The sequence below is a fragment of the Neovison vison genome, chromosome 12 (genome assembly GCF_020171115.1).
Source record: "Neovison vison isolate M4711 chromosome 12, ASM_NN_V1, whole genome shotgun sequence".
NCBI classification, from domain to species: domain Eukaryota; kingdom Metazoa; phylum Chordata; class Mammalia; order Carnivora; family Mustelidae; genus Neogale; species Neogale vison.
The window spans coordinates 72679936-72707260 of record NC_058102.1 but is presented as its reverse complement, the minus strand read 5'-3'; the positions used below and the strand labels follow the sequence as shown (position 1 = coordinate 72707260).

Sequence of the window (27325 nt, the reverse complement as noted above, 5' to 3'; positions counted from 1 at the left end):
TAGTAAATTAATATGTTGTATATGCCATGATAAAATTCATTATGTGGATTTATCCACTTTCATACTCTCTTTAATGTAACTTGAATAGTGTCTAGCAAGGCGTTTTTACAGAACCTGTGATTATAGGAGAACATGCAATGCTTAGAGAGTCCATGCTGCACCAACCACAATAGTAGTATTCGTAATAAATCTACCAGACACATCATTCACTATGGCATTGCTAACTAACTGGATACATCCCCAAATTTAACTTTTACAGCTGAATATTGAGCACTCTTACAGCCATTTTCTCTTCAAGACAAAAAGAGGCGGCAATACTTCTTTGTAATTAAGGTAGAGGAGGGGAGCAAGAGAGCACAAAGGATGGGTGCAAGGAGAGACCTGACCTGCTGCGTAATGCCACAGTGCGCTTTAGAGTCAGACAAACTTTCCTTGGAATTGCTGTTCTACCACTTACTAAGTGCGTGAACTCAAACAAGTTAAAGCTTCTCTGAGGTTCAAAATTCTTATCTGTAATATGAGGGTAATAACACTAGAGCCGTGCTTTGAGGATTTAATGAGACAAGTATTTAAAGCACTTAGCAGATAGTAGATACCTTTTTTTTTCTTTTTTTTTTAACCTGTAGGAAACCATAAACCAGGCATGGAGAAGATTGTAGCAACTCCTTAAAAGCAATTTTGGCTGAAAGAAAAATTATGAGGGATGGGGGAATCAAGGGGTTAACCAAACTCAATATCTGCTAAACCCAAGCCAGATACATAAGTAAGAGGCAGGTATCTGTAGGGTAGAACACCTTAGAAATGTCTGCCAAGAATCACTGCCCCAAGGACAGAGGAAAAAGTGACTTGTGGAGTCAAATTGAAAGAGCAGAGCTCCTGGAAAAACACAAAGGACTGGCTTCTATCGGTTAATTTAGCAACTCTAGGGTTTCCCAAACCAAACTGTTGGCCAGAATATTTGATCGTATCATCCTGAAAATGTCATTCACACCTACCTGAAAAACAGTTCTGAGTAAAACGCTCCCATGAGCCAAAAGTTAAACTCTGAGACATTCAGGTTTCTGTTGAATACATCACCTACCTAATAGAACCACTGAATAGTATTGGATCTTGCAAAATGATCGAAAGTCTAGAACGTAGTGTGTGCAGTGGTAGTTTTGAAATGTCTATCCCATCAATGACAATCTTTCCTGTTAAGCAGAAACAAAAAAATGCAGGCTTGTAGTAAAATCAAAAGTAAAATAATATTTGTTTACAAATTGAAAGTACTTTCTAGTTCACGGTTGAAACTCAAAAGATAAAGCTTTCCATTTAAGTATTAGACACATTATTATGCATTTCTATGAAAAATATACATTTTAGTGGTGTGTTCTCTTTCTTAAGTATTTTCTCTTAAAGTGATTCTCAATTTTTATTCAGTTTCCATGTTTCCTACAAACCAAAAGTACTTTTTCTCCTTAATGGGTCTTCTTCCTTCCAATATTTATCCTTGTTCCCTGTTTTATTTTCCTTCATAATGTACTTGATATACATTTACTTATCTTTTTTTAATTGTCTCCCTCTCTCCCAACTAGAATATAAACTCCTTGAAGACAGTGATTTTTTTCTAAATTATTCACTCTTTTTTATTGATGAACAAGACAGTGCATTGCAAATAAGAAAATTCTATGACAGGAAGCCTGGGTGGCTCAGTGGGTTAAGCCCCTGCCTTCGGTTCAGGTCATGGTCTCAGGGTCCTGGGTTGAGCCCCACATTGGGCTCTATGCTCAGCAGGGAGCCTGTTTCCCCTCTCTCTCTGCCTTTCTCTCTGACTGCTTGTGATCTCTCTCTCGTTCTCTCTCTGTTAAATAAATAAATAAAATATTTTTTTAAAAAAGAAAAGAAAATTCTATGACACAGATATCAAATTTTATTTGTTTTTTAAAAGATTTTATTTATTTATTTGAGAGAGATAGACAGAAAGAGAACATGAGAAGGGAGAAGGTGAGAGGGAGAAGCAGACTTCCCATGGAGTTGGGAGCCTGATGGGGGACTTGATCCCGGGACTCTGGGATCATGACCTGAGGCAGTGGCTTAATGAACTGAGTCACCCAGGAGCCCAGACATCACATTTTAATTAATTTCTCCATACTGTATTTAGATTTATTTGAGATTTGTGCCATCTTGATATCTTTTCCTCAAATTGATAAATTGTTAGATTATTTTATCACATCACTTTGTGCAAAGATAGAACTGCCATATGAAATGAACAGGCCAGACAAAGAATGGAGCCCCTTTTCCAGCTAGATTTAGATTCAAGAGGAGACAAAGTGATCAGCTAAACTTTCTTTCAGGAATAACACATTATCTATTAAAATCTTAAAAGCCTAATGCTAAAGAAGAGACTCACTCATTGATAGCCCACATGGGGCCTGGCAGCATGTTTCTGAATTCATAAAGAACAGGCTAATCTAATATGTTCAGTTACAACCACAGGTTTGTCTGTTTGTTTGTTTAATGAAAAGTGTCAATCAACTGTCTTTGGATCATGTACTGGCTTCTAAGGCAAATCCGGGATGCCTGGGTAGCTCAGTGGGTTAAAGCCTCTGCCTTCAGCTCAGGTCATGATCCCAGGGTCCTGGGATGAGCCCCGCATAGAGCTTTCTGCTCAGCGGGAGCCTGTTTCCTCCTCTCTCTCTCTGCCTGCCTCTCTGCCTACTTGTGATCTGTCTGTCAAATAAATAAATAAATAAATAAAATCTTAAGGCAAATCCACTGAAAGTCCTTAAAAAACATATCTGTGTTGGGGCGCCTGGGTGGCTCAGTGGGTTAAGCCGCTGCCTTCGGCTCAGGTCATGATCTCAGGATCCTGGGATCGAGCCCCGCATCAGGCTCTCTGCTCAGCAGGGAGCCTTTTCCTCCTCTCTCTCTCTCTCTGCCTGCCTCTCTGCCTACTTGTAATCTCTCTCTGTCAAATAAATAAATAAAATCTTTAAAAAAAAAAACATATCTGTGTTTTATTTATTATTACTAGCTGTGGAAGAGAAACCTGCTAATCCACCGGCTGATCCCTACCTACTCTGCTCCTGAATCCAAACCCCAAGGAGATTGCGATTCCTGTAGTTCATGTCTGTTCATAAACTGACCCCTCCACCTCACAGAGCTGTTGCAGAGATTACATATCATAAACTGTCAGGTACAATAAAAATGTGAAGTACTAGAATCCTCATCACGATCATTTCAGATAATAATAGGAAGCACGTCCTTGAGCTGATGACCAAGCACATTGCTGGATCCCCTTCTACTCAAGACGGTTTACAGGCTCAGCTATTTATAGGCCACTTGATAGACTAAATAATGTGACATATTTTTCTAAAGCAAAGATTAAATTATTTCCATGAATCACGTTATTAATAATTCTGTAGATGAATAAGTATGTTTTTATACTGTCAACATGTGCTTGGCCCTTAGCAGTTTGCCACCCCACAAAATGTTCCGCATCATTAAACCTTGTTATGAAGGTAAGAGTCATGCACCAAAATTAATAGTGCAGATTATTTATCTCCTTGCATTTTTTTTCCTTTGATGGAAATGGGTGCGTTTTTAGTTTGAGCAAAGCAAGACAGTCTTCCTTTCTCTCCCTTCCTCTTGAAATGCCACCTACATCTATGGCTGTTCAAAATGGGTGGCTTTGTTTTCATTTTATCCGTTTATTAGAATTCGTTAACAACAATCTCTGGAGCCAAGTTTAGAGCTAATAATTTTATTAACAATTCTGTGTTCATTCTTTAATTCTAGACTGTTGATATGGGATACCTGCCTCAATCCAGGGGTTGAAGGATGCAAAGTCCTCATAAATCTTTGCTCTTTATTTCTGCAGGATTAGGTAACTTGAAGTCTCACTTTTTTTTTTTTTTTTTAAGGAAAAGCACCACATAGCCAACGAGAACATTTAGTTAGTAACTTACCATCAAATATATCCACCATTCTGAAGAAAGCCAGTGATAATGAGGACTTTCCACTGCCGGTGCGACCGCAGATGCCCACCTAAAAAACAAGTGTCACTCAGAGAAAAAAGGACTCAGAAAAAAAAAAAAAAAAACCAACGAAACAGAAGATGGGCAAAAAATATTTTTAATTTCAACAAGATGTCATGGAGAAACTGTAATCTATTTAAATAGTTGTAATAAATTATCATTCTTTTCTTAAGTGTCCTTTATGTATCATTATTAAGATAAAAACAAAGAATCCTCACAAATCTTCAATGATTTCATTCTAACTCTTTTTATTTGTATGTGGCTGTGGTGTTTTTCCTTCGCGGCTTAATTTTTGCACTTAGTATCTTGTTGGCCTAATAAGTAAGTATTCAATTTTATCTTAGAAGTGATGATTTTATAACAAAAAGTAGATGGACTCCAATTTTTTTCTGCACACTTCCTCTTTTTAAAGTAGCTAAAATGAATCATTTTGGGACTAAAGCTAGTACAAGTGCAAAAGCTCTCAAGGGGATGTCTGATATGGCTGTGATCCAGAAACCAGAAATTTGGAAAAACACACATATTGGTGATTTTCCTCATCTCCGTGGGAGACTAATGAACAACAATACAATTTAAAGAATGTGCATTTTATCCTGGTTCTCTCTATTTTCTCTTTTATGTAGATAGTTTGACCTGTAAATTGTAGGGAGTCTTATGTGAGCCCAGTGAGAATGTACTTGGCTGGATGTCTAAGAGCTTAGCTAGTGATCAAGTGGCTCCTTCTCTGATCTGTACGAAACAAATGGCAGTGAATTCCACACCTTTTGCCCGGGTTTGATGTAAGCTTTGACGTGCTTAAGAACAGGTTTCAGATTATTTTCATATCTCACACACAGGTCATGAATCTTGATCTCTCCTTCCTGTGGCCAATGTTCTGGAACTTGAGAGGGGTCTGGGGGGTGAGGGTGGGATAGGGGAAATCAGAGGGAGAGGGAGAGGGAGAGAAGGAGACAAGGAGCAGGAGGGACAAGGAGGGAGAAGGAGGGAAAGAGAGAGACAGGAAGAAACATACACATACTTATATACTTTTTTACATGCAAACATATCTTTTTTAAAATAAATTTAACATCATACTGAGCCAAATTCTGTATCTTTTTAAAACTGAAATGACATTCAGAGCAAAGGCCTAATGATTGAGAACTTTCAAAATAGTTTTTGTGCGTGTTTCTTTTTGAAGCATGAACTATCATGTCTTTCCTGCATTCTACCACTTGATTCTACTGAAGATACTTCATCTGTGAGTTGATTCATGTGTTCAGTCCATCAATCATCAAGCAGCTGAGTGTCTAAAAATGTGATAGGTGTTGTGCAAGGTCTTGGGAATATGGAGATGAAAGTCATGCCTCAAGGTGCTCCCTACATCCTGGGGAAGCATCAGGATCTACAGTACTGCATGCAGTCACATGATGGAGTCCAGCCCACGGCGCTCTGGGAGCATAGATGGTGTAACCTGAGAGTTCCAGGAGGACTTCAAGAGAAGATGGTGATTGAGATGAGTCCTAAAGGACTAGGGATGGGGAGATTTGTTTCAAATATATATGGAGAGAACAAAGATAAAAAGAAACTACAGCATGTTGGATAGGTGATGAGAGATGAGACCAAATAGGTGGGCAAGGAACTGATGAATAGTCTAGTGGTCTTAGCTAACTTATCTGGATTTTGTCCTTGAAGACCCAGATAGCTATAGAAGGATTTAAGCAGAAGAATTCATTTTAAAGATTTTATTTATTTATTTGACAGAGAGAAAAGTCACAAGTAGGCAGAAAGACAGGCAGAGAGAGAGAGGGGGAAGCAGGCTCCCCGCTGAGCAGAAAGCCCTATGCGGGGCTCCATCCCAGGACCCTGAGACCATGACCCGAGCTGGAGACAGAGGCTTTAACCCACTTAGCCACCCAGGTGCCCAGAAGAATGCATTTTAAGCATGAAATTTGAATTTAAGAAAGATCATTCTATCTTCAGTATTGAATTCCCTGCCAATTTTATTCTAGCAAAGCTGAGAATCTCAGTGAGTAAGGTCCAAGTTTCTTGACATCTAGGTTAGTTAATAGGATCTTGAGAAAGAGAACATAATAGTTCATAGTGTAAGTTGGTAACGAATGTAATATTCTTTATAATTATCTTTAACTATTACTACATAATACCCATTTGGAGTCTGTCGTATCCCAAACTTTTCAAGCCTTAATAGTTTTATCATTTCAGGTGTACCTCATAAAGCAAGGTCAAGATGAGAAGGGATTCTCTGGATATTAAAGTGGAGAACAAAAGCAAGAATGACAATGTGTCTGACATACAACTAATAGTGGTATAAAATAAATATTTGAGTGAAACAAAATAATATTCAGAACAATACCCATAGTGCCTTCATAGTTCTCAGATTCCATAGTCAAGAAACTGTTCACTTTCTTCACTGCCCCCATCTGTACCTCCAGGTCAGCCAAGTTCCTCACAACCCAGTTCAAGTAATTGGTTATCTGTGTCAAGTGACAAAAAGAAGTTAACACATTTGAAATAAAGTAATGATCTTTATAATCACTGGATATTTTAGGATAGGACGACTTGGACAGTTAGTGTACATTATGTAGTACAATTCATAACACCAGGGAGGGTGTTATGGGATAAAGCAGGCACAGGAGATGTTCACTCTTCTTCAAGGGTCCTCACATGTCAATGATTCATAAACTGTCCTCCGATTTCCCTGCACAAGTTGCATATACCTCTGTTTGCACTTATCTCATTTATATTCATATTCATTTTAGTGTCCCCAAATAGGCTGTGAACAACTTAAGACAAGGCTCTCAAATAGCCTTGGGAGTGCTCTCACCATAGTTTTTGAGGAGTTTTAAAAAACCAGTTTGCAGTATTAGAACTGAATCCACAGCGTCCTAAAATGCTGGGTTTAGACCCCAATCTCCATTATTTGCAAGATGTCATTTTGTTACGAATTTCAATCTGCTCCTCTTATGTCCATGAGTAGGAGTTGATAACAGCAAGAAAAAGTATCTGCAACACTACATGAAAAGAGGTGTTTTCATCCATACCTACCGTCAGTGCATACAGAAGACCCAAACCCACCAATCCAGAATTGGAAGAGCCGCTGATGGAGGCAATGGATGCCGTGAGGACAATGCAAGCTCCCAGATAATCCTAGAAAGGAGGAAGAAAAGGTGTTAAAAGATTCTCCTCAAGTTCTTAAAAGATCCCAGTCAATTTGCAGATGTGATCACCAAGACAGGACACATCACTTCTTGTGTGTCCTGTTAAGCTTCCGAGGAAGGCTACCGCAGATAGGGATGAATGCCGACTCACCACATTAAGGCTGGAATGGGCGTAATTCAGTGATCTCATTGTATCCATTAAGAAATGGATTCAGAGAAGTTTGTCTCTTGCCAGAAATTCAGCTCCAATTTGTGGCCCAACCAGCAACAGACAAAGGGTTTCTTTTTCTCCTCCGCTCCCCACCCCTACTGGCCCTTTCTATTGCATTGTGTTGCCAGATAAGCAATTATTTGGAGACTTTTTATTTCCTACCTTAAATTTCATGTGTGCTTATTTCTGGGTTATGACCTATCTCCCTTGTGCGATATAGTAAGGGACCTGCAGAAATTTGCTTCTGGCTGCCTTGTTGAGATCGATATCTAAACTTTTTGTTGAATATCTGGGTTCAGAGTCTGGGACATCAAGCCTCCAGATTCCATGAAATAAGAAAAAGGGTTATATTTAGTCATAAATGGGAAGTGTGGGCCTGTCTTAGAGCGTCTGAATTATCTATGGTCTATCAGTGATAAACTCTTCTATGAAATTTTAAAAAATTCATTGAAGTCAGTCTTTCACTCAAATAAGAAACAGGGCACTTCTGTCCATTTTCTATCTTAAAAAAAAAAGATTTTATTTATGGATTTAAGAGAGAAAGAGAGAGCACAGGGGGTAGAGGGAGAGGGAGAGAATCTTAAGCAAGGTCATGATCAATGTGGGACTCAATGTCACAACCCTGAGATCATGAACTGAGCTGAAATCAAGGGTTGGACGCTTAACTGACTAAGCCACTCAGACACCCCACATCTGTCCATTTTTGAACACTTCTTCCTTTCCCATTCCCCAGCACTCTTAGGCACTGTCATGTCTTAAAATTTGAAAAAGAAATCTTAAAAACTTTTCATGTTGATGAGTCATATGTACCAGAAGCAGGTAACATTTCAGGCATGAGCACCTCTAGAACTATTTCAAGTCTCATTTCACTTGTGACCTTCCTAGCTAGAGATGTCTCTGATCCCTAAAAAAAAACAACCTAATAATTAGGTGATAAGGCTTTAATGACAGTAATGGGAGTGTTTAACATGCTGGCGTCAACAAATGATGTTACTCAAATCCGCTCACATGTGTGCATTCCTGCCTCTTTTTAGAACACATCCAAAGATCCAGGTCTCGAAGAGCAATCAATAATCCCAGCCTTGAATCAGAGATCTGGGTTCAGAGGCTGACTTTGCCAATTACCACACAAATACTTTAAACCCCTTTGAAACTCAGATTCTTTGGGAAATAGAAATGATACCTAATTCAAAGACTTTGAAAGGACTCAGAAAAGATTAAATACCCGTTGGATTTCACCACCTCCATGTTACCAGGATGTCTTTTTTCCTCTGGATGATTTTCAAATGTTTGAAGAAGCTTAAAAGTTTATGTGCACCATAAAACATCAAAGGTTACAAAGAGGCACTAAAATTTAATTCCATAATGATTTCCATGATCTTTACAAAGAATAAAGAAAGAAATCATGCAGAGTACTCTCTTGAGGCAGTAAATTCCCAAGAGGTAGTAAATACTCCTTGGATTGCTTCTTCCCGTTGGACCATGTGTTAACAACTCGTCACATCCCCATTAGACAGTACTTCTTTCTTTTCCCTTTATTTGAAGCAACAACTACACGGGTGCATAATCTAACCAGTCTGGGCCACTCTTGGAATACGATTTTTTCCTTCCAGCCCTCTGTGCAAAGTTAATATTTCTGAAGGTATGCCATAAATTTGTAACTTCTATATTATCTTTTATAAAAAGACTCATAAAAATTTTCTGTGATGAGTCCCAGAGTAAGTTAGTATCAGGAGATACTTTGAGTAAGGCCCTTCCTCCCAGCTTGATATAAAGAAACACGCCATTCAGCTTCTGAGAAATTTCTGTGGGTAAAGGACACACTAAGGATTTGAATCAAGGCACCTTTTTATTAACTTCTATTCTCCACTTCTTCCTAGATGACCTTATTGGGAGGAAGAGCTTTGTTCATTCATGTAGTCATTCTCGTGTGTGTGTGTGTGTGTGTATTTGTTTTTAAAAAATTCTACTTACTTAACATATAGTGTAATGTTAGTTTCAGGAGTAGAATGCAGTGATCCATCACTTACATAGAACACCCAATGCTCATCACAAGTGACTTCCTTAGTGTCCATTGCCCATTTAGCCCATCTCCCCATCCACCTCCCCTTCATCAACCCTCTTTGTTCTCTATAGTTAAAAGTGGGTTTTATGGTTTGCCTCTCTCTCTTTTCCCCCCATGTTCATCTGTTTCATTTCTTAAATTCCACATATGAGTAAAATCATATGGTATTTGTTTTTCTCTGACTGACTTATTTCACTCTCTAGCTCCATCCACATTGTTGCAAATGGCAAGATTTCATTCATTTTTTAGTGTATGTGCTGCCGAAGTGAACACCCCTTCTTTTTTTAATGGGTGAGTAATATTCTGCTTCTTTATCCATCAGTCAATGGACACTTGGGCACTTTCTACAATTTGGCTATTGTTGATAATGCTATTATAAACATCGGGGTGCGTGTGTCCCTTTAAATCAGTATTTCTGCATTCTTTGGGCAAATACTTGGTAGTGCAATTCCTGGGTCATAAGTTAGTTCTATTTTTAACTTTGTGAGGAACCTCCATACTGTTCTCCAGAGGGGCTTCACCAGTTTGCATTCTCACTAGCAGGGCAAGAGGGTTCCTTTGTCTCCATATCCTCGCCAACATCTGTTTTTTCCTGTGTTGTTAATTTAAGCCATTCTGACAGGTGTGAGGTGGTATCTCATTGTGGTTTTGATTTGTATTCCCTGATGCTGAGTGTTGTGGAGCATCTTTTCATGTGTCTGTTGGCCATCTGGATGTCTTCTTTGAAAAAATGTTTATTCATGTCTTCTGCCCATTTCTTGACTGGATTATTTATTTTTGAGGTGTTGAGTTTGATAAGTTCTTCATAGATTCTTGGTACTAACCCTTTATCAGCTATGTCCTTTGCAAATACCTTCTCCCATTCCAAAACTAAAAGACAATGCAATGTCTTAGTTTTGCTGATTGTTTCTTTCCCTGTGCAGAAGCTTTTTGTCTTGATGAAGTCCCAATAATTCATTTTCGCTTTTGTTTCCCTTGCCTCCAGAGATGTAGTGTCTAGTAAGAAGCTGCTGTGGATGATGTCAAAGAAGTTGCTCCCTGGGTTCTCCTCTAGGATTTTGATGGTTTTGTCTTATATTTAGGTCTTTCTTCTATTTTGAATTTATTTTTGTGCATGATGTAACGAAAGCGGTCCAGTTTCATTTCTGGACATTACACTTCTGTATGTGGCTATCCAGTTTTCCCAACAACATTTGTTGAAGAGACAGTCTTTTTCCCATTGGATATTCTTTTCTGGTTTGTGGGAGGTTAGTTGACCAAAATGTTGTGGGGCCATTTCTGGGTTTTTCTATTCTGTTCTACTGATTGATATGTCTGTTTTTGTGCCGGTACCACATTGCCTTGATCACTACAGCTTTGTAATATAATTTGTCCAGAATTGTGATGCCTCCAACATTTTTTCAAAATTGTATACATTCTTTTTAAAGTATAACAATAAAATAATCACGGAGTTTCAAGAAATGGATAGTAGACAGTAGGCCTAAGGTAAACATTATGAAGGAAATGCAAAACATTATGCACTCAATCTATCTCTTTTCTTCTCTTTTTCTCTCTTTCTCTCACATCACACCTCTCCCCATTAAATTGACTATGGAACCTTATATTTTATATTGGGGCATGGATTCACTCATTATATAGAACTAAATGGTTGATTCAGTTAGATGATTTAATTATTTTCTATTGACTTAAAAATGATAATTCTGGAATAGATAAATAGCCTTAGCCTGGCAATACTGCCAGCAATAGAAGTGAAAACAGACAAAGGGAGGGAAGAGAGGAGGCTGATGAGTAAGTTTGAGCTAATATATATTTTCTGGCTCTCTTTCATGGCTAATATTTTTAAAACTACTTGAAAGATTCTCAGTATAATCATCAGACATTGTTATTTTTAAGAGTCCAGTATATAAAATATGTCAAAATTTATATATAAAGTATAATATCTTAATACTTATATAGATTTCTATTTGTAAGATATTTATTTTACATATATAAAGTATACATATATTTTTTATTTAACTTCAAGGTAGTTAATATACAGTGCAGCACTGGTTTGAGGAGCAGATTGCAGTGATTCATCACCCACCCACAATCCTCAATGCTCATCCCAGCGAGTGCCCTCCCTAATGCCCATCACCTGTTTAGTCCATCCACCCACCAGTCACCTTCCCTCCAGCAACCATCATTTTGTTCTCTATATCTGGGTTGGCTCAGTGGGTTAAGCCACTGCCTTCGGCTCGGGTCATGATCTCGGGGTCCTGGGATTGAGTCCGGCATCGGGCTCTCTGCTCAGCGGGGGGCCTGCTTCCCTTCCTCTCTCTCTGCCTGCTTCTCTGCCTACTTGTGATTTCTGTCTGTCAAATAAATAAATAAATTTTAAAAAAAAAGATTCTATTATAGTTTGTTTCCCTCTCTGTTTTTATCTTATTTTCTTGTTTTATTTTTTATTAAAGATAATGTATAGAGATAAATGTTTTTGACATCTCAGCAGTAAGGAATAGCTTTTGGAAGTACATTGATAGCACACTTTCCAGGGGATGAACTCGTTTTCAAAATCTACAGTCTACTAAATTCATATAGATACGAGAGCTTAAAAGCCAGTATGTCTGCAGCTTAGTAGCTATATAACAAAGTTATTTTATTTATTATAAAAAATATTCCTCATCCCTTTTTTTAGAGAGTGCTATTCTTCTTGTTTTCTAGTTATACCAGCTAGATAGTTTCAGATCACTCCTGGACTATTGCCACTGCTCAAAAATCTTTTTTCTATGGAGTATTGAAAGGAAAAAAGTAACATTTGCAGGGGCAGGACTGTGGGACATGGATTGTGCTAGGTGCTCTCTGTAATGAAGAGTATGAGTTTTGGTGTCAGAAAAAAAAATATTTTTTCTAAAAAAACAATCTGAGGGGTTTGAAGTGGTGGGGGGGTGGGAGGTTGGGGTACCAGGTGGTGGGTATTATAGAGGGCACGGCTTGCATGGAGCACTGGGTGTAGTGAAAAAATAATGAATACTGTTTTTCTGAAAATAAATAAATTTGAAAAAAAAAACTAAAACAAAACTTTTTTGTAATGAATTTGGAATGTTTTAGAGTAATTATTCAGAATTTCACCTTGATCTGCATAAGAAAGGAAGCTCCTTTGTGCACCATTTTTATCAAGAAGACTCCTAGCAAAATCACTAAGTTACATTAACTTCCCTACAAACCGTTCAGGAGTACAGATGTGTGAAGTTGATTGATAGTAAGAGCCTGTGTTAGCTCTCTATTTTTCACTTCATTTACCATTTTTTAAAGATTTTATTTATTTATTTGTCACAGAGAGAGACAGAAGGAGTGAGAGACAGTGCACACAAGCAGAGGGAGAGGCAGGCAGGAGGAGAAGCAGACCTCCCCACTGAGCTGAAGGAGCCACTTAACAAGTTTAATGAGTTACAAAGTGATTCTATACTTACACCTTCTTTCCTTTCTTTGCAATATGCCAACAACAAAATAATTTCAAGGCAATCAATTAAGAAAGGAGAAGTGGCTGATCTGAATAACTCACACAAAAGAGAGCAAATTCTTAGGGATCACTAGCAGTATTCATTCTACTGCTTAGCCCTTACCCATCCTAACTAATCCATTCCATGAAAACACACCTGTGGTCAAAACGAAACAGAAGCTACTGCACATAAAAATTGCCAGTTCTCCAAGAGGGCCCCACTGCCGGACATTGTATCTGGACAGTGATAAACTATAACTTCCATCAAGTTTGTGAATGCAACACTCCTTCCAGGGATAAGCGTCTGATTTCCAAGTCAAAAGAGAGGCCTCTTTGTCCAGATTTCTAGTGATTCAATGACATGTATCTATCTATGGGATTATAGTGAAAATGGGAATTTTCTACAAAACAGACTTACAAATGGTTAACAGCAACATAATCTCTACACAGCCCTCCGCAGTACCACACTCTCGTACCACTGAGTACCTGGGAGCATAGGGCAGGGCCTCCCAACCACAAGATCAGAGCACACCTATCTGTGCTGCAGTTAGGAATACACAGAAAAGTTCTGTGCTGTTTTGTAAAATCAACTCTCGTGCAAGCTCACTCTGAAGGCTATTTTCACTTAAGCCTGTTGATGTTAAAGTTTTTTTGATTTGGGTGGGTTTTTTTTTTGGCTTCCTGATGTGAATTTTCTTTTATCCTTTCACCACACAGCAAGACAAAGCCTTGGAAAGACAGCCTTTAGATAGAGTTACACAATTTTCGCAAATGGAAATACCGATGCCAAAGAACTGGAACTGTTTAGTGCAGGGCTGAAGAGAAAACGCCGTGCTGAACAAAGGACGTAAGCAGCATTCAAAGGTTAGGCTGTAGAGACATCCTGCATATGACTGGGGCCCACTTCACTTGGGACCCAGAGGAACAACACTCCCCTCTCTGCCAAAGCAAGCCGGGTGGTCACAATCTAGCTCCGTTCCCACTAGCCAAATTATTCTTTTAGACTCTTGTCCTTTTTTGATGCGAGTGTATTGTGACCTTCATTTTTTTCCTAATTCGGAACGAATATGAAGTGACTATGGTGGGCAGGGCTACGTAGTCCATAGGGAAAGCTGTTTACTCAGAAAAAGGGAATAACTTGCGATTGTCTTAGCTCTTGCTTAACTTGACCAGGAAAAGAAACGAGAGCCATATATTTAAAATAAACTAGAGAATAAACAAAAACTGGATGGGGCTCATGGATCTTCTGAAATCCCACAAGAGGTGTTTCTCTGGTTCCTCCTCCTTCCTTGTCCTTGAGATTTTCCATCCAGGGAATTCAGTGGCATTGCTTCTGAAAGCTCGAACTGAGAGTGAAGAGGAAGGGAAGTGAAAAATAGCCACAGAAAGCAATGATAAGTTTTCTCCACTTTCTCTTTATGAAGGTGATGAGTCCATGAATTAGAGTTGGTGAAATCCCCAGATCTGCATCAGGAAATCCTGTTTGCTTCTTCTGATTTATGCCTAATGCCCCAACCTTCCTTGTACCGTTTTAGTTGTGTTTCTGCTACAGGAACTCTAAGAATATTTGCTATAAGCAGATATTTTTGCTAAATGAGGAATATGGCAAAGAACAGAGAAAGGAGGGGGTGTGTTGTTACTGTGGGTAAGTAAGATCAAAGCAGATTCAGTGAACCAAATAGAAGTTTTCATTACTTATTTTTCTAATGACTTACAAGGCAGAATATGTCCAGCTGTGGGGGTCAGAGAACAGTTCACACCCTTGTCCCCAAGGTCCTGTATCTCAACATCCATGTTTCTGACACGAGATCCACTTATTTCAAAATGAAATCGTGTCTCCAGTGATGGAGATGTGTCCACAAGAGCACAATAGTAATGAGGTCATTATATGTGTACAACTGGAAGAAAAGTTACTTCCTAATAGGAGTTATCTACTTAACTGATTCCATACTCCTACTATAGCATATGTTCTTGAATTACACATTTGTAGTTGAATAAAGATTCTGATATTAACATATTCTGAATAATATCCTGGTTCTAACGAAAACTCTCAAGGTACTGAGAAGAAGAGAGTGAATCTGACTAGTTTAGGTTGGATCACTGGGGTTGTCTAGAGGTGTGTGTGTGTGTGTGTGTGCATACCCACATAAACTTACTGACACACACAATTAGGCAAAGGAGACAAATCTAAACAAAAGACTTTGGACCCTGATTTCTGTCAGCAGAGATGTCTGGAATTTTACAATAAATCAGCAAGTTCCTTTCCAAAACTTACTTTTACCCACCAGAAACAGAAGCAAAAGGTTCCTTTTTGGTTTTTTTTTTTTTTTTTTTTTGTATTGGTTTTTAAGGGAGAGCTCTGATAATGAGACCAGACAAGAATTCTTGGAAGGATCAAAATACACAGAAAACAAAGACAAGACACACAAACAAATGTATCTTCAAGGAACAGAATGGATGGCAGAGTCTGCCCTTCCTGTTTCAAACATCAGTATTTTCTTTAGGTCTCTACAGCTGAAAACTTGAATTCTTTTACATTTGGGTTGTCCCGCTGCCTTTTCACATGGGGTTTAAAGTAATGAGCCGTGAGTCAAACTGAACTAAAGCCATTCTGAATCTGGCCACTCTTCCTCTCTAATTTCTCCTGACCTCCCCTTTCTTGGCAGTCTGAAGGCTCTAATATCTTGTCTTTTGGCTACGAGAGCAGAACATATGGTTTGCTTGAAGATTCTTGTTAAACACTTGTCCATTAACCTGACAGTAGGAAGTGCTAAAGAACAGAAACAGGAGTCCAGTCAGACATTCACCTCAAGTCCAAAGCAAACACACTTGCCCCCTAAAACACCTACTTGATCTCCAAGTTAAGAAAAATCAAACAACGAAGGTAACCATTGACATTTTCTATTATGATTTGGGGACATTCTTTCATCAAGCTCTTTCATGATTTATTCTGTTTTTCAGATATGATTGTTTTTTTTTTTTTCTTCCTTAGAGAAAACAAATTTAAAAAACAAATAGAAGTTTAAAACAGTGAATTAGGGTCTGGATAGGATCTGGGAATAATGTCTTAGTTTTGTTATAAATCAAGCAACACTTCATCTGCCTTTATGCTCTCTATAGGTAATTCAGGAGACATTTTGCCCAACCCCTACAGCTAGCTGGAAGGAATTTGTTATCAACAACCAATGCTTCTATCTAAAATTTGTAAAATATAATTGTGTTATGTCACTGAATAATTTCTACATTGTAACTAATAAAGTGGGAGAGAGTCTCTGTAAACCAGTGGGAAATCATGACGACTAAAGCCCAAGACGGGGGCAGGGGCACGGTCCAAGAATCCATACCAACCTGTATCCATCCATCAACAACTCAGATTATACTTGGGATCTTTCATTTCCAACTCATCAAATTCCTTTTACTATCTACCTTCTCTGGTCTGTTGAGTTTTGAAAGCCTGAATATAGTAGACATGATAGCCTTGTAATAGTACAGATAAACTTCCTTTTCCTTTGGACAAATGGATAGATAATTATATTCTTATTTTATTTTTATTTTTTAAAAGACTTTATTTACTTATTTGAGAAGGAGAGCACAAGTGGGGTGGAGGGGAGAGGCAAAGGGAGAGGGAGAAGCAGACTCTCCACGGAGCAGGGAGCCCGATGTGAGGCTCCATCCCATCACCCTGGGATCATGACCTGAGCTGAAGGCAGTGGCTTAAGGACTGAGTCACCCAGGTTCCCCGAAAGAAAATTATTTTTTTTTTTTTAAAGATTACAGACAACTCATCATTACCACCAAAGTAGCTTATTTATAGTACAGATTATGCAGACCAGTCTGCAAACACATTTCCTTCCTTTCTGGAACTTGTGTCCCATCCATCTCCTCGTTCATACTCCAGCTGTTTGGCTCATGAACCACTTACCACAGCAGGTGCTATTTCCATTCACTTATTTATTTATTCATCCTTTCATTCAAAAGACATTTGTTGAGTGCACCTGCTAATCAGGAAACTAAGGGCTTTATATTATTATTTTTCATCCTAATATCCCCATGAAGTACATATTCTTATTCCTATTTTACAGATGAGGAACAGACTCAAATTAATTAACTTGCTAGATCAAGTCTGTATGATGCCAAATCATGTGCTCCTCCTTCACAAGGGATAGAAGAAGGCGACAGATGATTAATTGCAGTTTTTTACATTTTGCGCTAATGTGATCCTCCACTGGCTTAAAACATAGAAAGTCACCATCTCTTCCAGGCTTGCCCTGCTCAGTGAAGGAAACGAGTACATCTGTTCACTTGTCAAATTTGTTCTTTTGAAAAAAAAAAAAAATGAAGTTCTACAAACATTTGCCATTCCATTAACTTATGCGATCTAGAGACTAATGAACACAAAATGAATTTTTGCTTTTTGGGCTATTTGTCTTGCCATTAGCTAAAACATTATGACAAATTTCATCTGTAACATAAACAAACCTGAGCTATTTTAATGTTCGGAAAAAGTGAAGTTAGTGTGGCTCTCGGTGCAAGACTAATTTTTACAACTGTTTCCCTCTTTACATCAGGCCCCTTTTTTGTTTGGATTCCATTTGGAAATCACGAAATGGACGTACCGTTCTGACCTCTAGCCATCTGTTGGCTGCTGAGAGGAATAAATAGGCAATGTTGTTCGTGTCCGTCAGTTCCAGCATACGTTGCTTAAATCTGGTTTCATGCCTGTAGAAAACAAAAATATGATCATGCTAGCCTCCAACAGGAGAAATAATAAGAAACAGTCACACTTACTACTATACTGTTTACTCAACATCGTGACAAACAGATAGGATGGAATGACTAGTAAATGGACTCCTACTTCAAAATAAAGGCCAGCTGCTACTGCTTTGCTGCACGCTTACTGGGGAGGGTGTGGTCCCGTCCTTCTTCCTTTCTTAGACCCCTGCTATGAAAAAGGAAGCTTTCTGATGACAAATTCCTATTAAGGATCACTTCATAAATTTCCTCATAATTTTGTGGCCACAAAAACAAGGCATGGCCTGTGTTGCAAGGGCCTTACAAAAACCAGAGTAAGTTGTACAGAAGCGCAATAAGCTCTACCTACTTTTTATTGCCTTTTTTTTTTTTTTTAACTTTTAACACAGTTAAAGGTGGATAGGAGGAGCTGAACGAGGACCAGAGAAGACAGGAAACTATGCATGTGTAACAGGCAAATAGATACTTTTAAATTTCTCCTTCTGCAGGGGTTTCTGGGAACCAAAGAAGGAAACTGAGTAGAAAGAAGTAGAGGATGGAGGTCCTTGGAGGTGGCAGATGTTCTTGTTAGATGAGATAGCTTATGCTCAAGGTTCTAAAATATTTGTAAGGATGGTCACTGCACGAAAGGAACTCTCAGCCTATGGTATTTATAGGATTTTATGACAAACACAGTTTAGATATTGATCCCTGGCCAAATTCAGTTCATTCTTGGAAATCAACATTATCAGACCAAATTCTGGGTAATCCGTGTTATAAATGAAACTTCTAATAAGAATCTTATCCATCTGAACATGTGAGCTACTTTTTCACAGAACTCATGCTACATGGTGATAAATCTTTCCAAATAACAAAAATAGTCTCTTTTCATTTTTCAGTTATTTTCCGTGAATAACAAAAACAATGGAAAGCTGGATAATATAATCAAAATAACTGATTTGAAGGTTGGAGGAAATGCCAAATCAAAATGTGGTCTATTCACTCTTCATGGCCGTGACTGTTCATATATGGACCACTTGTCTGCGCATTACATTCCTAAGGCATAGCCAAGTTTCATTTGACAGCTCAGAAATGATTCCTGTTTGATAAAAGACTGCCCCAAGTTTCCCCAAATCTTCAAATGAATTTGCAAAACTTTATATTAAACCATCACTATGTCACAAGTCCTGTGTGGGGCGTTCACTTGGCCCACAAAGTCGTCCATACAGGCCAATATAAAGCAGATACTTGATATCTGTCCAATCCATCTGATCATTCCAATATGCCAAACCAGATAAATCAGATAACTGAGTCAGACAACATCTGATCTACAATAATCAAAGGATTTGGCAATCAGAGCCAAATAATTACCTCACTTTGAGTTATGAGTTTGCAGCCTTGACCTAAATGCCATGTACAGAAGGACCTACATGAAAGAGCAACTTACTGGAGTGGGCCTGAGCAGTCCCAGGAACATGCCTGTCTTGTACTGGGATGGCCCCTTAGAACTGAAGAGAGTGAATAAGGAAAAGGCAGGATGGCCCACGGGACTAGAGGATTTATTGCAATAGTGGATATGAATGGTAATGAGATATATCCTCCCAAGGAACAACATTTCTGTATTTGCAATGTTAGGGAGATTTTTAGCCATTCATTCCGAAACTTTGCCAAACACCAACTCTATGCAAGACATCAGGGAAAAAAAAATATATATATATACATATTTTTTGTATGTATTTTTATGTATGTATGTGTGTATATATATATATATGTATATGAACAAGATGTAACCTCTGCCCTTGAGGAACACTGTATTTAGGGAAGGAGGTAAACATGGTGTTAACAAGCAAGGACCATGCAACTCAGAGGCTGGTTATAACAGCCCTGTGCACGAAACGCTACTTGAATAAAAAGAAGGGGGCAACTCGCACAGGGAAGGAGCTAGAGGATGGGGAGAGAAGGAGGATTAAGCAAAGTTTCATGGAGGACCTGGAGGATGATCCAAGTGAGGTTTTAAAGGATGAGATGAATGCTTCAGGTTAACAAGGGAGGACAAAGCTGTGGAAACAGTAGGAACAACATGAGCAAAGGCACAGAAATGAGAAAACTCATCATGTTCAGGGGCTCAAGAGAGGGTTCGCTCTCTACAGGACGGTGGTAATGGAGAGATTGGGGATGGGGCCCACTGGACCAAAGCCACTGGACCACCTTTTAGATGAACATCAAAGACTTTATTCTGACAAAGTGCTTTGTCTGGGATGCTTCTTACTCTTCATTTAGTTGTGGGATATTGTTTCAGATGCACTCTTAAAAAGTTTGTAAATGGAATTGGCAACGGTCTGAAGCAGCAGCGAGAGGGGAGGGGTGGAAATGCAGTGAACATTCTTTCTGTGTGTTTCTATTTGGCAAGAAACCTTCTGTTTTCCTAATGGAAACTTTGACACACTCAGTCTGTATCTTTTCATCCACATCCAGCTCATCTTCTGAACATTCTTAGACCTTTATTCTGTTGGACCAAAAAAAAAAAAAAATAGGAAAGGTCACTGAAATCTCAGTCTAATTTAACTGTGAAACTTTCGTGGTAAACTACTTGAGGGAGTTCACAGCCGCGTGTGAGTACACCACGAACCCTGAATGCAGGGGAGGAGAGGCAGCCTAATCAGTAAATGCTAACTTTCCAAAAGAGCTGAAGACTCTGGGGACTCTGGGTAGCCTGAAAGAAAGAAGAAATGGATGGAAAAGAAGATGTTTGATTCTTGACCAAAAGCACCAAATGTAAAGACTCTAGAATTTTATTCATAGCAGCAGGACTGTCCCCACATTTTAAAACTTCTTTTGGTTTAAAAATGCTGATATTTGTGGTACTTAATATTTACTTTAGAAATGAATGTTAAAAGATATAAATCTGGATGACTATGACGCAGATACTTCTCCATAAAAAGTTTGGTTGTCTTTTGTTTCTTCCAATCATAATTCAAGCCTTGAAGATTTAACACATAGTATTTTGTTCTTCTAACTACCTAGACTTTTCCTCATGTAAAATTAGGAATAGTCATGCTAAATTCTGTCCATGTGTCTAACAAAGAAGAAAAATGAAAAGCTTAAATCTTGACTCTTGGTCAAGTTCCTCTGTCATTCTAAACTGTTTTTTCCTTCAAGACAATTTACCTCATTCTAGTCATCATCACTCTTAGAAAATAACTTCACCTTGTCCGGAGAGAAAACAGAGCAAGGACTGTTATATGTTGAACCCATCAACGTCCTGCAGTGTCATCGACGAGCTTGCCTGAATCCCGGCACTTCTTGCCCCCCACCTGCCATGTCACCCTGTTTTCTTTGTGGTATTTATCTGGGATGGAAGTGGAAGGCCATGTCTTTGTAGACTTTAAATATCCATATCAAGAGTAGTACCAGCATATGTTCAATAGTCAAATAAATTAACTTGAAAGGATTTATTTGGTGAAAAATAAAATCTTTAATATGATGGATGCAATGAGTACCACGGGTCATTACTGGCTTCCACCAGGACACAAATTTGGTCTTAATATTATAATTTGATGTCAATCAGTAGTCCAATAAGAGCCACTCTGATGGGAAAACACACCACTGCAGAAAGTGTGAATTTTCATGATGAAGTCTATGTAGATTGATGCAGAAATTCCGTGATACATATTGTTGATATTTATATCTCTCCATTCTACTTTTTGACTCAGGTTTTTATATCTAATAATATAAATATTTCTTAGGGTAGAAAAAGGTCTAAATGAAATCACTATATGTTTGCATTTAGGGTTCCAAGAAGACATTATACTTTAAGATGTCAATTTTCCAGATGAAATGAAATACTCAGTGCTGCCACCTTCTCTTCTGAGTTTACTTGAACAGGGACCAGATAGGACCAGATCATTTTCTGAGTGTTAAGTAAACACTTTTGATCAAAAGCTTGGGTTCTTACTGTTTACCAGTAATAATTGAAGAAAACTGGGACGCCTGGGTGGCTCAGTTGGTTAAGCAGCTGCCTTCGGCTCAGGTCATGATCCCAGAGTCCTGGGATCGAGTCCCACATTGGGCTCCTTGCTCGGCAGGGAGCCTGCTTCTCCCTCTCCTCTGCCTGCCATTCTGTCTGCCTGTGCTCGCTCTCTCTCCCTTTCTCTCTCTGACAAATAAAATCTTAAAAAAAAAATTGAAGAAAACTGATTAAATCCTAAAATAACTTGATATAGTAGTATTTATTTTATTTTATTTTTAGTAGCATTTCTTTTATTATTAATATTCTTATTTTAATATATTAATATTATTAATATTCTTATTTAATGTTCTTAATATTCTTATTCTTATCAACAACTTGTTGATTGGATGCCTCTTTTCTAATCACCATGATTAGTGCTTTCCATGTATTTGTCAATCGGCCCAATGTCCCTAGGAAGCAAAGTTGATTTTTCCATTTCACAGATAAGAAAACTGAGGCTAGGGAATTGACAAGACAGGTCTACATTACACAGCTAGTATCTTTCCAATATGGTATTTCATTCTTTCTTTATGTTTGTCAAAATTTCAGAGAATTAGACTAACTCTGAACATTTATTGCCGTATTTTCCCTCTTCTAGTTTAGAACACTGCCATGCCCACACAGTAGGCATCCAAAAAATGGTAGCAATTATCAGTTATTTGCAGATAGATTTGTTGATTATATGATTGCCTAATCAGCAAAATGAAAGTATCTTTGCTCACCTAAATGCCCGAATGGTGGTGAGTCCTTCAGCTGTTTCTGAGAAGTGGCAAAGCAGAGGGAGCTGGGTAGAATCATCAAGTTCCTGGAGATCTCTAGAACAGAGAGAAGTGCAAAATTAACTTCAGATGCATTCAGGTTCAGAGGCTACTGTGTTCATCCTAAATTAGGGTTTTTCCTTGTTATTGCAACTAATTCCTCCTAGAACCCAGTTAACAAAAACCCCAACAGCTTATAATCTAAAGAGGAAGAGAGAGATGAGTACAGAATGAAATTTGGTTCAGGCCACATATGTACTGCGTTGTAAAAACTACTTGCTTTGTACAACAACTATAGCAAACTGCTATGGGGACACAGAGGAAAGGACGATTACCTCCTACCTTGGAGGTGAATAATATTTTGGGGGGACATGTGGAATTTAGGCCAAATCTTAAGCTTTGAGGAGGGCTTCAATAAAACAAGAAGTGCATTCCAGCTATGGGAATAAGGGCAAACACAGCAGACTAAAGAACACGGCAAGTTCAGTCTGGGTGGTGCCCAGAATCCTTTGCGAGTGCTGCAGTGGGGAAAGACTGTGTAAAGGAGAGAGGGTACTTGTGGTGGAGGGTCCTGGGTGACTTGGACAAAATCCCTGAAGTCTAGAAATGAAACGATCAGGCTGTGCTTAAGCAACATGACTTGGTCGGCTATAAAGGATGAAAGAGAGTAAATGAGTTAGGGTACTCTACATCAGAGATTTTTTTTTTTAAAGTTCCGAATTACTGGGATTCTAATGAGATTTAAAACAGGGGAAGGATTGTGAGACAGTCTCCCGGAAGTAGGTTTCTAAACTGCGACAATCGATGAATGGTAGCAGGGTGAGTAAGAGAGAATTGTCAAATATGGCTTGGCTGTTTCTAGCTTAGCCAACTTGACAAATGACGGTATTATTTACCAGGGTGGGGGACACGGAATAAAGGGATTTGAAGAAAAAGACAATGAATTTGCCCTTGGCCACAATGAATTTGCTTCCTTGCCTCCACGCTTCATGGAACTTTTTTCATTGGTCCTCTGAGGAACTACATTCATATAATATGTATATGATATATATATATATATATATATGTAAATATGTGTGTGCATATATATGTATAATATTCAATGAACATTTAGTGGACAAGCATCTGAATCATCCTTTTCATAAAGATGCACACTAGTGATGAAAACATTTCCTTAAGCCACATAAGCTAACATTTCTAGAAGATAGGCTAAGTGTTATACCATATGTTTCAAAACAATCCTCTTTTTTCTTTTCAGTTTTTTTTCCTGCCATTTTTTAGGTTTTGGGGTTGAGGGTTTAGAGCTGCAGCATCAACATTCACCTTCCAGAGTCAATGAATTAAACTGTTCATAATCTTCAACCATAACTTGGGCCATTCTGGGCTGCCTGTGTAGTGTCACAAACAAATGCAAAACTCTTTTGAGTTTCTACAATGGATTTGTCCTCTTTAGAAACTGCAGAGGAGACAGAAAGAAAGAGGGAAGGGAAAGAAAGAGGAGAGGAGGAAATCGAATATGAAGGAATGTGAGTAGTTTGCTACTTTAACCATAAAACTAAGTGGCTATTTGTCAATTTGACACAAGTAACAGGTGGTCACTGCATTTGAGGTTTGCAATGAAGGGAAAAAATTTGGATGGAGAAACCCTTGTTTATAAGACTGTGCTTTGTGAAACCAAGAAGGGGAGGGCACAGCTTGACCTTGTATTCTTGTAAGTAGGACTCACACTTCCTTACAGAGCTAACCACACATTAGGTCTTTGATTTCAGAGATTCCAAATTCCATGACATTCCTGTCTCCCACTTTAATTCCTTTTGGTATTTACAAAACAGCCTGTTAAGTTGCCTGAGTTTTTCAATATGAGTGAGTCCTGCAGAGGCTCAACCTCTAGAAAGGTTTCTTTGTTTTGTTTTTAAGATTATTTATTTATTTATTTGACAGAGAGAGAGAGAGAGCACATGTAGGCTGAGCGGCAGGCAGGAGAGGCCAAAGCAGACTCCCCACGGAGCAGGGAGCCTGATGTGGGGCTCAATTCCAGGACCCCGGGATCATGACCTGAGCCGAAGGCAAACACTTAAACGACTGAGCCACCCAGGTGTCCCTAGAGAGGTTTTTTGTCTGTGAAACCAAATGTCATGTGCTTATACTTGTTCACTTCCATAGAATTTCAAATAAGAATGTTTGATAATCCACTATCAGTGTTAATTCTTTCAAAGTGGCCATCTCATCCATGCAGTGCCTGGGTGGCACAGTTGGGTAAGCATCTGAAACTTGGGTTCAGCTCAGGTCCTGATCTCAGGGTCCCAAGATCGTGCCTCACATGCGGCTCTGCAATCAGCGTGGAGTCTGTTTGAGATTCTCTCTCCCTCCTCCCCTTCCATTCGTTCTCTCTTTGTAAAATAAATAAATAAATCTCTTTTTAAAAAAAAGATCATCTTCATATGTTAGGCAATATCAATGCTAGTAACAGATTGTTCTTTCTTATAATGAACAGAATCTGCAATTTTTATTATTTATTTATTTAATAATTTGCAATCCAATTTATAATGGACTAGGAATGTTTGCCTAGTCTTTGTCCTCAATTTGTATTGCAAAGGGATAAAAATAAGCCCAAATGAATATGTGACTGAAGTAAGACATGACTGTAATATTTAGTGATAAGAAGACAAGAATAGATTTGGAAACAACAGAAATAAAGTAACTGAACTTGCCTCTCCAGCAAGCAGTGTCAGTAATGGTACCAGAATAAATGAAAAAGTGAACTCATGATTAACTCTTCCCTTTTGGTCTCAATTTGCAGATGAGGCTGGGAATGAAAAAACATTCTAGATTTTTTTCTAAGATTTTATTTATTTATTTGACAGATAGAGATCACAAGTAGGCAGAGAGAGAGAGAGAGAGAGAGAGAGAGAGAGGAGGAAGCAGGCTCCCTGCTGAGCAGAGAGCCGGATGTGGGGCTCGATCCCAGGACCCTGAGATCATGACCTGAGCTGAAGGCAGAGGCTTTAAATCACTGAGCCACCCAGGCGCCCCAACATTCTAGATTTAATACAGATCTCTAACATTGGAGGACCCCCAAATCATAGCTGAGGGAAAACAACCACATTTTTAAAATCAAAAACTGTTATAAGATATATTGAGAGGTTCCCAACTACAATCTTGGCTTTTCTTGTTACCTTCCGCAATTTCTCGTCATCTTCTTTGCAGTCATGTCCTATTAAATATCCTCAGTTTACTGAATAAACTCAGTATCTATCTTCTTATTCTAGCACTTAATGCACATACAAGGATTACCTTATCTACAGGGACTAAGTTTCTTGAGAACAGGTTTTTGGCAGGTGGATCCCTTCACCTGCCACATGGCTTACACAATTATTTTCAATGCTGTAATGCCTACTGAGTGTTTGTTGCAATAAAGTGATTATTGCAATGGTATAAATTTACTGTATTATTTATAACAACCCTTCAAAGCTGAACTGGAATTTTTTTAAAATTTAATTTAATTTTTTCAGTGTTCCAAGATTCATTGTTTATGTACCACACCTAGTACTTGATGCAATACATGCCCTCCTTAATATCCCCCACCAGGCTTATCCATGCCCCCAACCCCCCTCCCGAATCTAAAACCCTCAGTTTGTTTTTCAGAGTCCTTGGTCTCTCATGCTTCGTCTCCCACTCCGATTTAATTTTAAAACAACTGGTACTACATATCATTTAACTATATAGTACATCTCAGCAAATGATAAATCTTATATTAATAGAAGAATGTAAGATTCATGGCTACTTTTATTTATATTTGGCTGGGTACTCAAGTATGTGTTAAATTATCTAATCTGGAAAGTTCCAATCTCTTGGAGTTAGAGCCCTTCTATCAGATATTCAAGATTATCTCCTTTTCTAGTCATCACTCTGACTTATCTCTTTAACCTTTTTAAATTCTTCTGATTTTTACAGAATGCATTTTAGCATTTTACAATATTTTATCTTTTCTTCCCACTGTGGAATAGAATATGAAGTCACTTACTCTTTGGAAGTGTATCCGGTTTTACAAGATTTCTGCCAATGTCATGTTCAGAAAATGGATCACAGAATGAAAGATTTGGCATAGTTTGTGGACTCAAAACTCAACACGTCAATCCACATGTTAATAAATATCCAAGATTTAACAACCAATTACAGAAACAATTATAATAAATCTCCAAACGAAATATAATATAGGTTTTATCGTGTTAAAAATAGATTGCTTTTCCAAATTTCATACCTAATCTTGAAAAACACTATAGCAAATCTGGATCACAGCAAATCAAATACATAGGCTTTTGAAAATGAATAGAACTTTGTTTTACTTACTTAGAAGCGACTCGAAAATATTTCTGGATAAAGTAAAAGGCGACCCCAAGAGGCACGAGAGCGACCAGGAACACAGGGGTAGCATAAGAAATCATGCCAATGGCAGACAGACAGAGCAGTGTTGAGCGAGTCAGAGATTCCAAAGTTGGAGGGATGTGCTGTGAAGAAGGTAATTGGAACGGAAAATATTTGAGCTCAAAGAAAATATTGGTTACAGTGCAATAAAATATTCACTTTAAAGTTAAATTATATAATTATTTACCAAAGTAGCACATGAACGTTTTCATTGTAAGCAACTCTTCATTCCTTTAATTTCACTCACTTCCCTTAGTTCAGTATTTTTATCCACTTCCCTACCTATCTACTTATCCTCTGTCAGTCAATTTATCTTGGGGATTTTATGGAAATAAATCTCATTTGTCTATGTGTTCTTGATTTATTTTACTGAATAAGATAGTCTATAAATCTTCCCATGTTACCATACACAAATCTCCCTCTTTTTTAATAGCTGTATACTATTAAAAACATAGTTAGCTATTCCTCTTCTGTAAG

The 27325-nt window shown here is 38.3% G+C and overlaps 1 protein-coding gene across 5 annotated transcripts in view; it reads right to left on the bottom strand.

Annotated features, from left to right (window-relative positions):
• Window positions 1-27325, bottom strand: part of ABCC9 (ATP binding cassette subfamily C member 9) — a 138107-nt gene that overhangs the window by 12690 nt on the left and 98092 nt on the right. For all 5 annotated transcript variants that reach the window (XM_044227600.1, XM_044227602.1, XM_044227599.1 and 2 more), the window contains exons 29-36: window positions 26774-26931; window positions 22388-22480; window positions 17542-17644; window positions 7059-7160; window positions 6367-6487; window positions 4778-4908; window positions 3948-4026; window positions 1082-1190 (exon numbers count right to left, since the gene is read on the bottom strand). In XM_044227600.1, the coding sequence (XP_044083535.1) occupies window positions 1082-1190; window positions 3948-4026; window positions 4778-4908; window positions 6367-6487; window positions 7059-7160; window positions 17542-17644; window positions 22388-22480; window positions 26774-26931 (896 nt within the window). The remainder of the gene's footprint in view (window positions 1-1081; window positions 1191-3947; window positions 4027-4777; window positions 4909-6366; window positions 6488-7058; window positions 7161-17541; window positions 17645-22387; window positions 22481-26773; window positions 26932-27325) is intronic.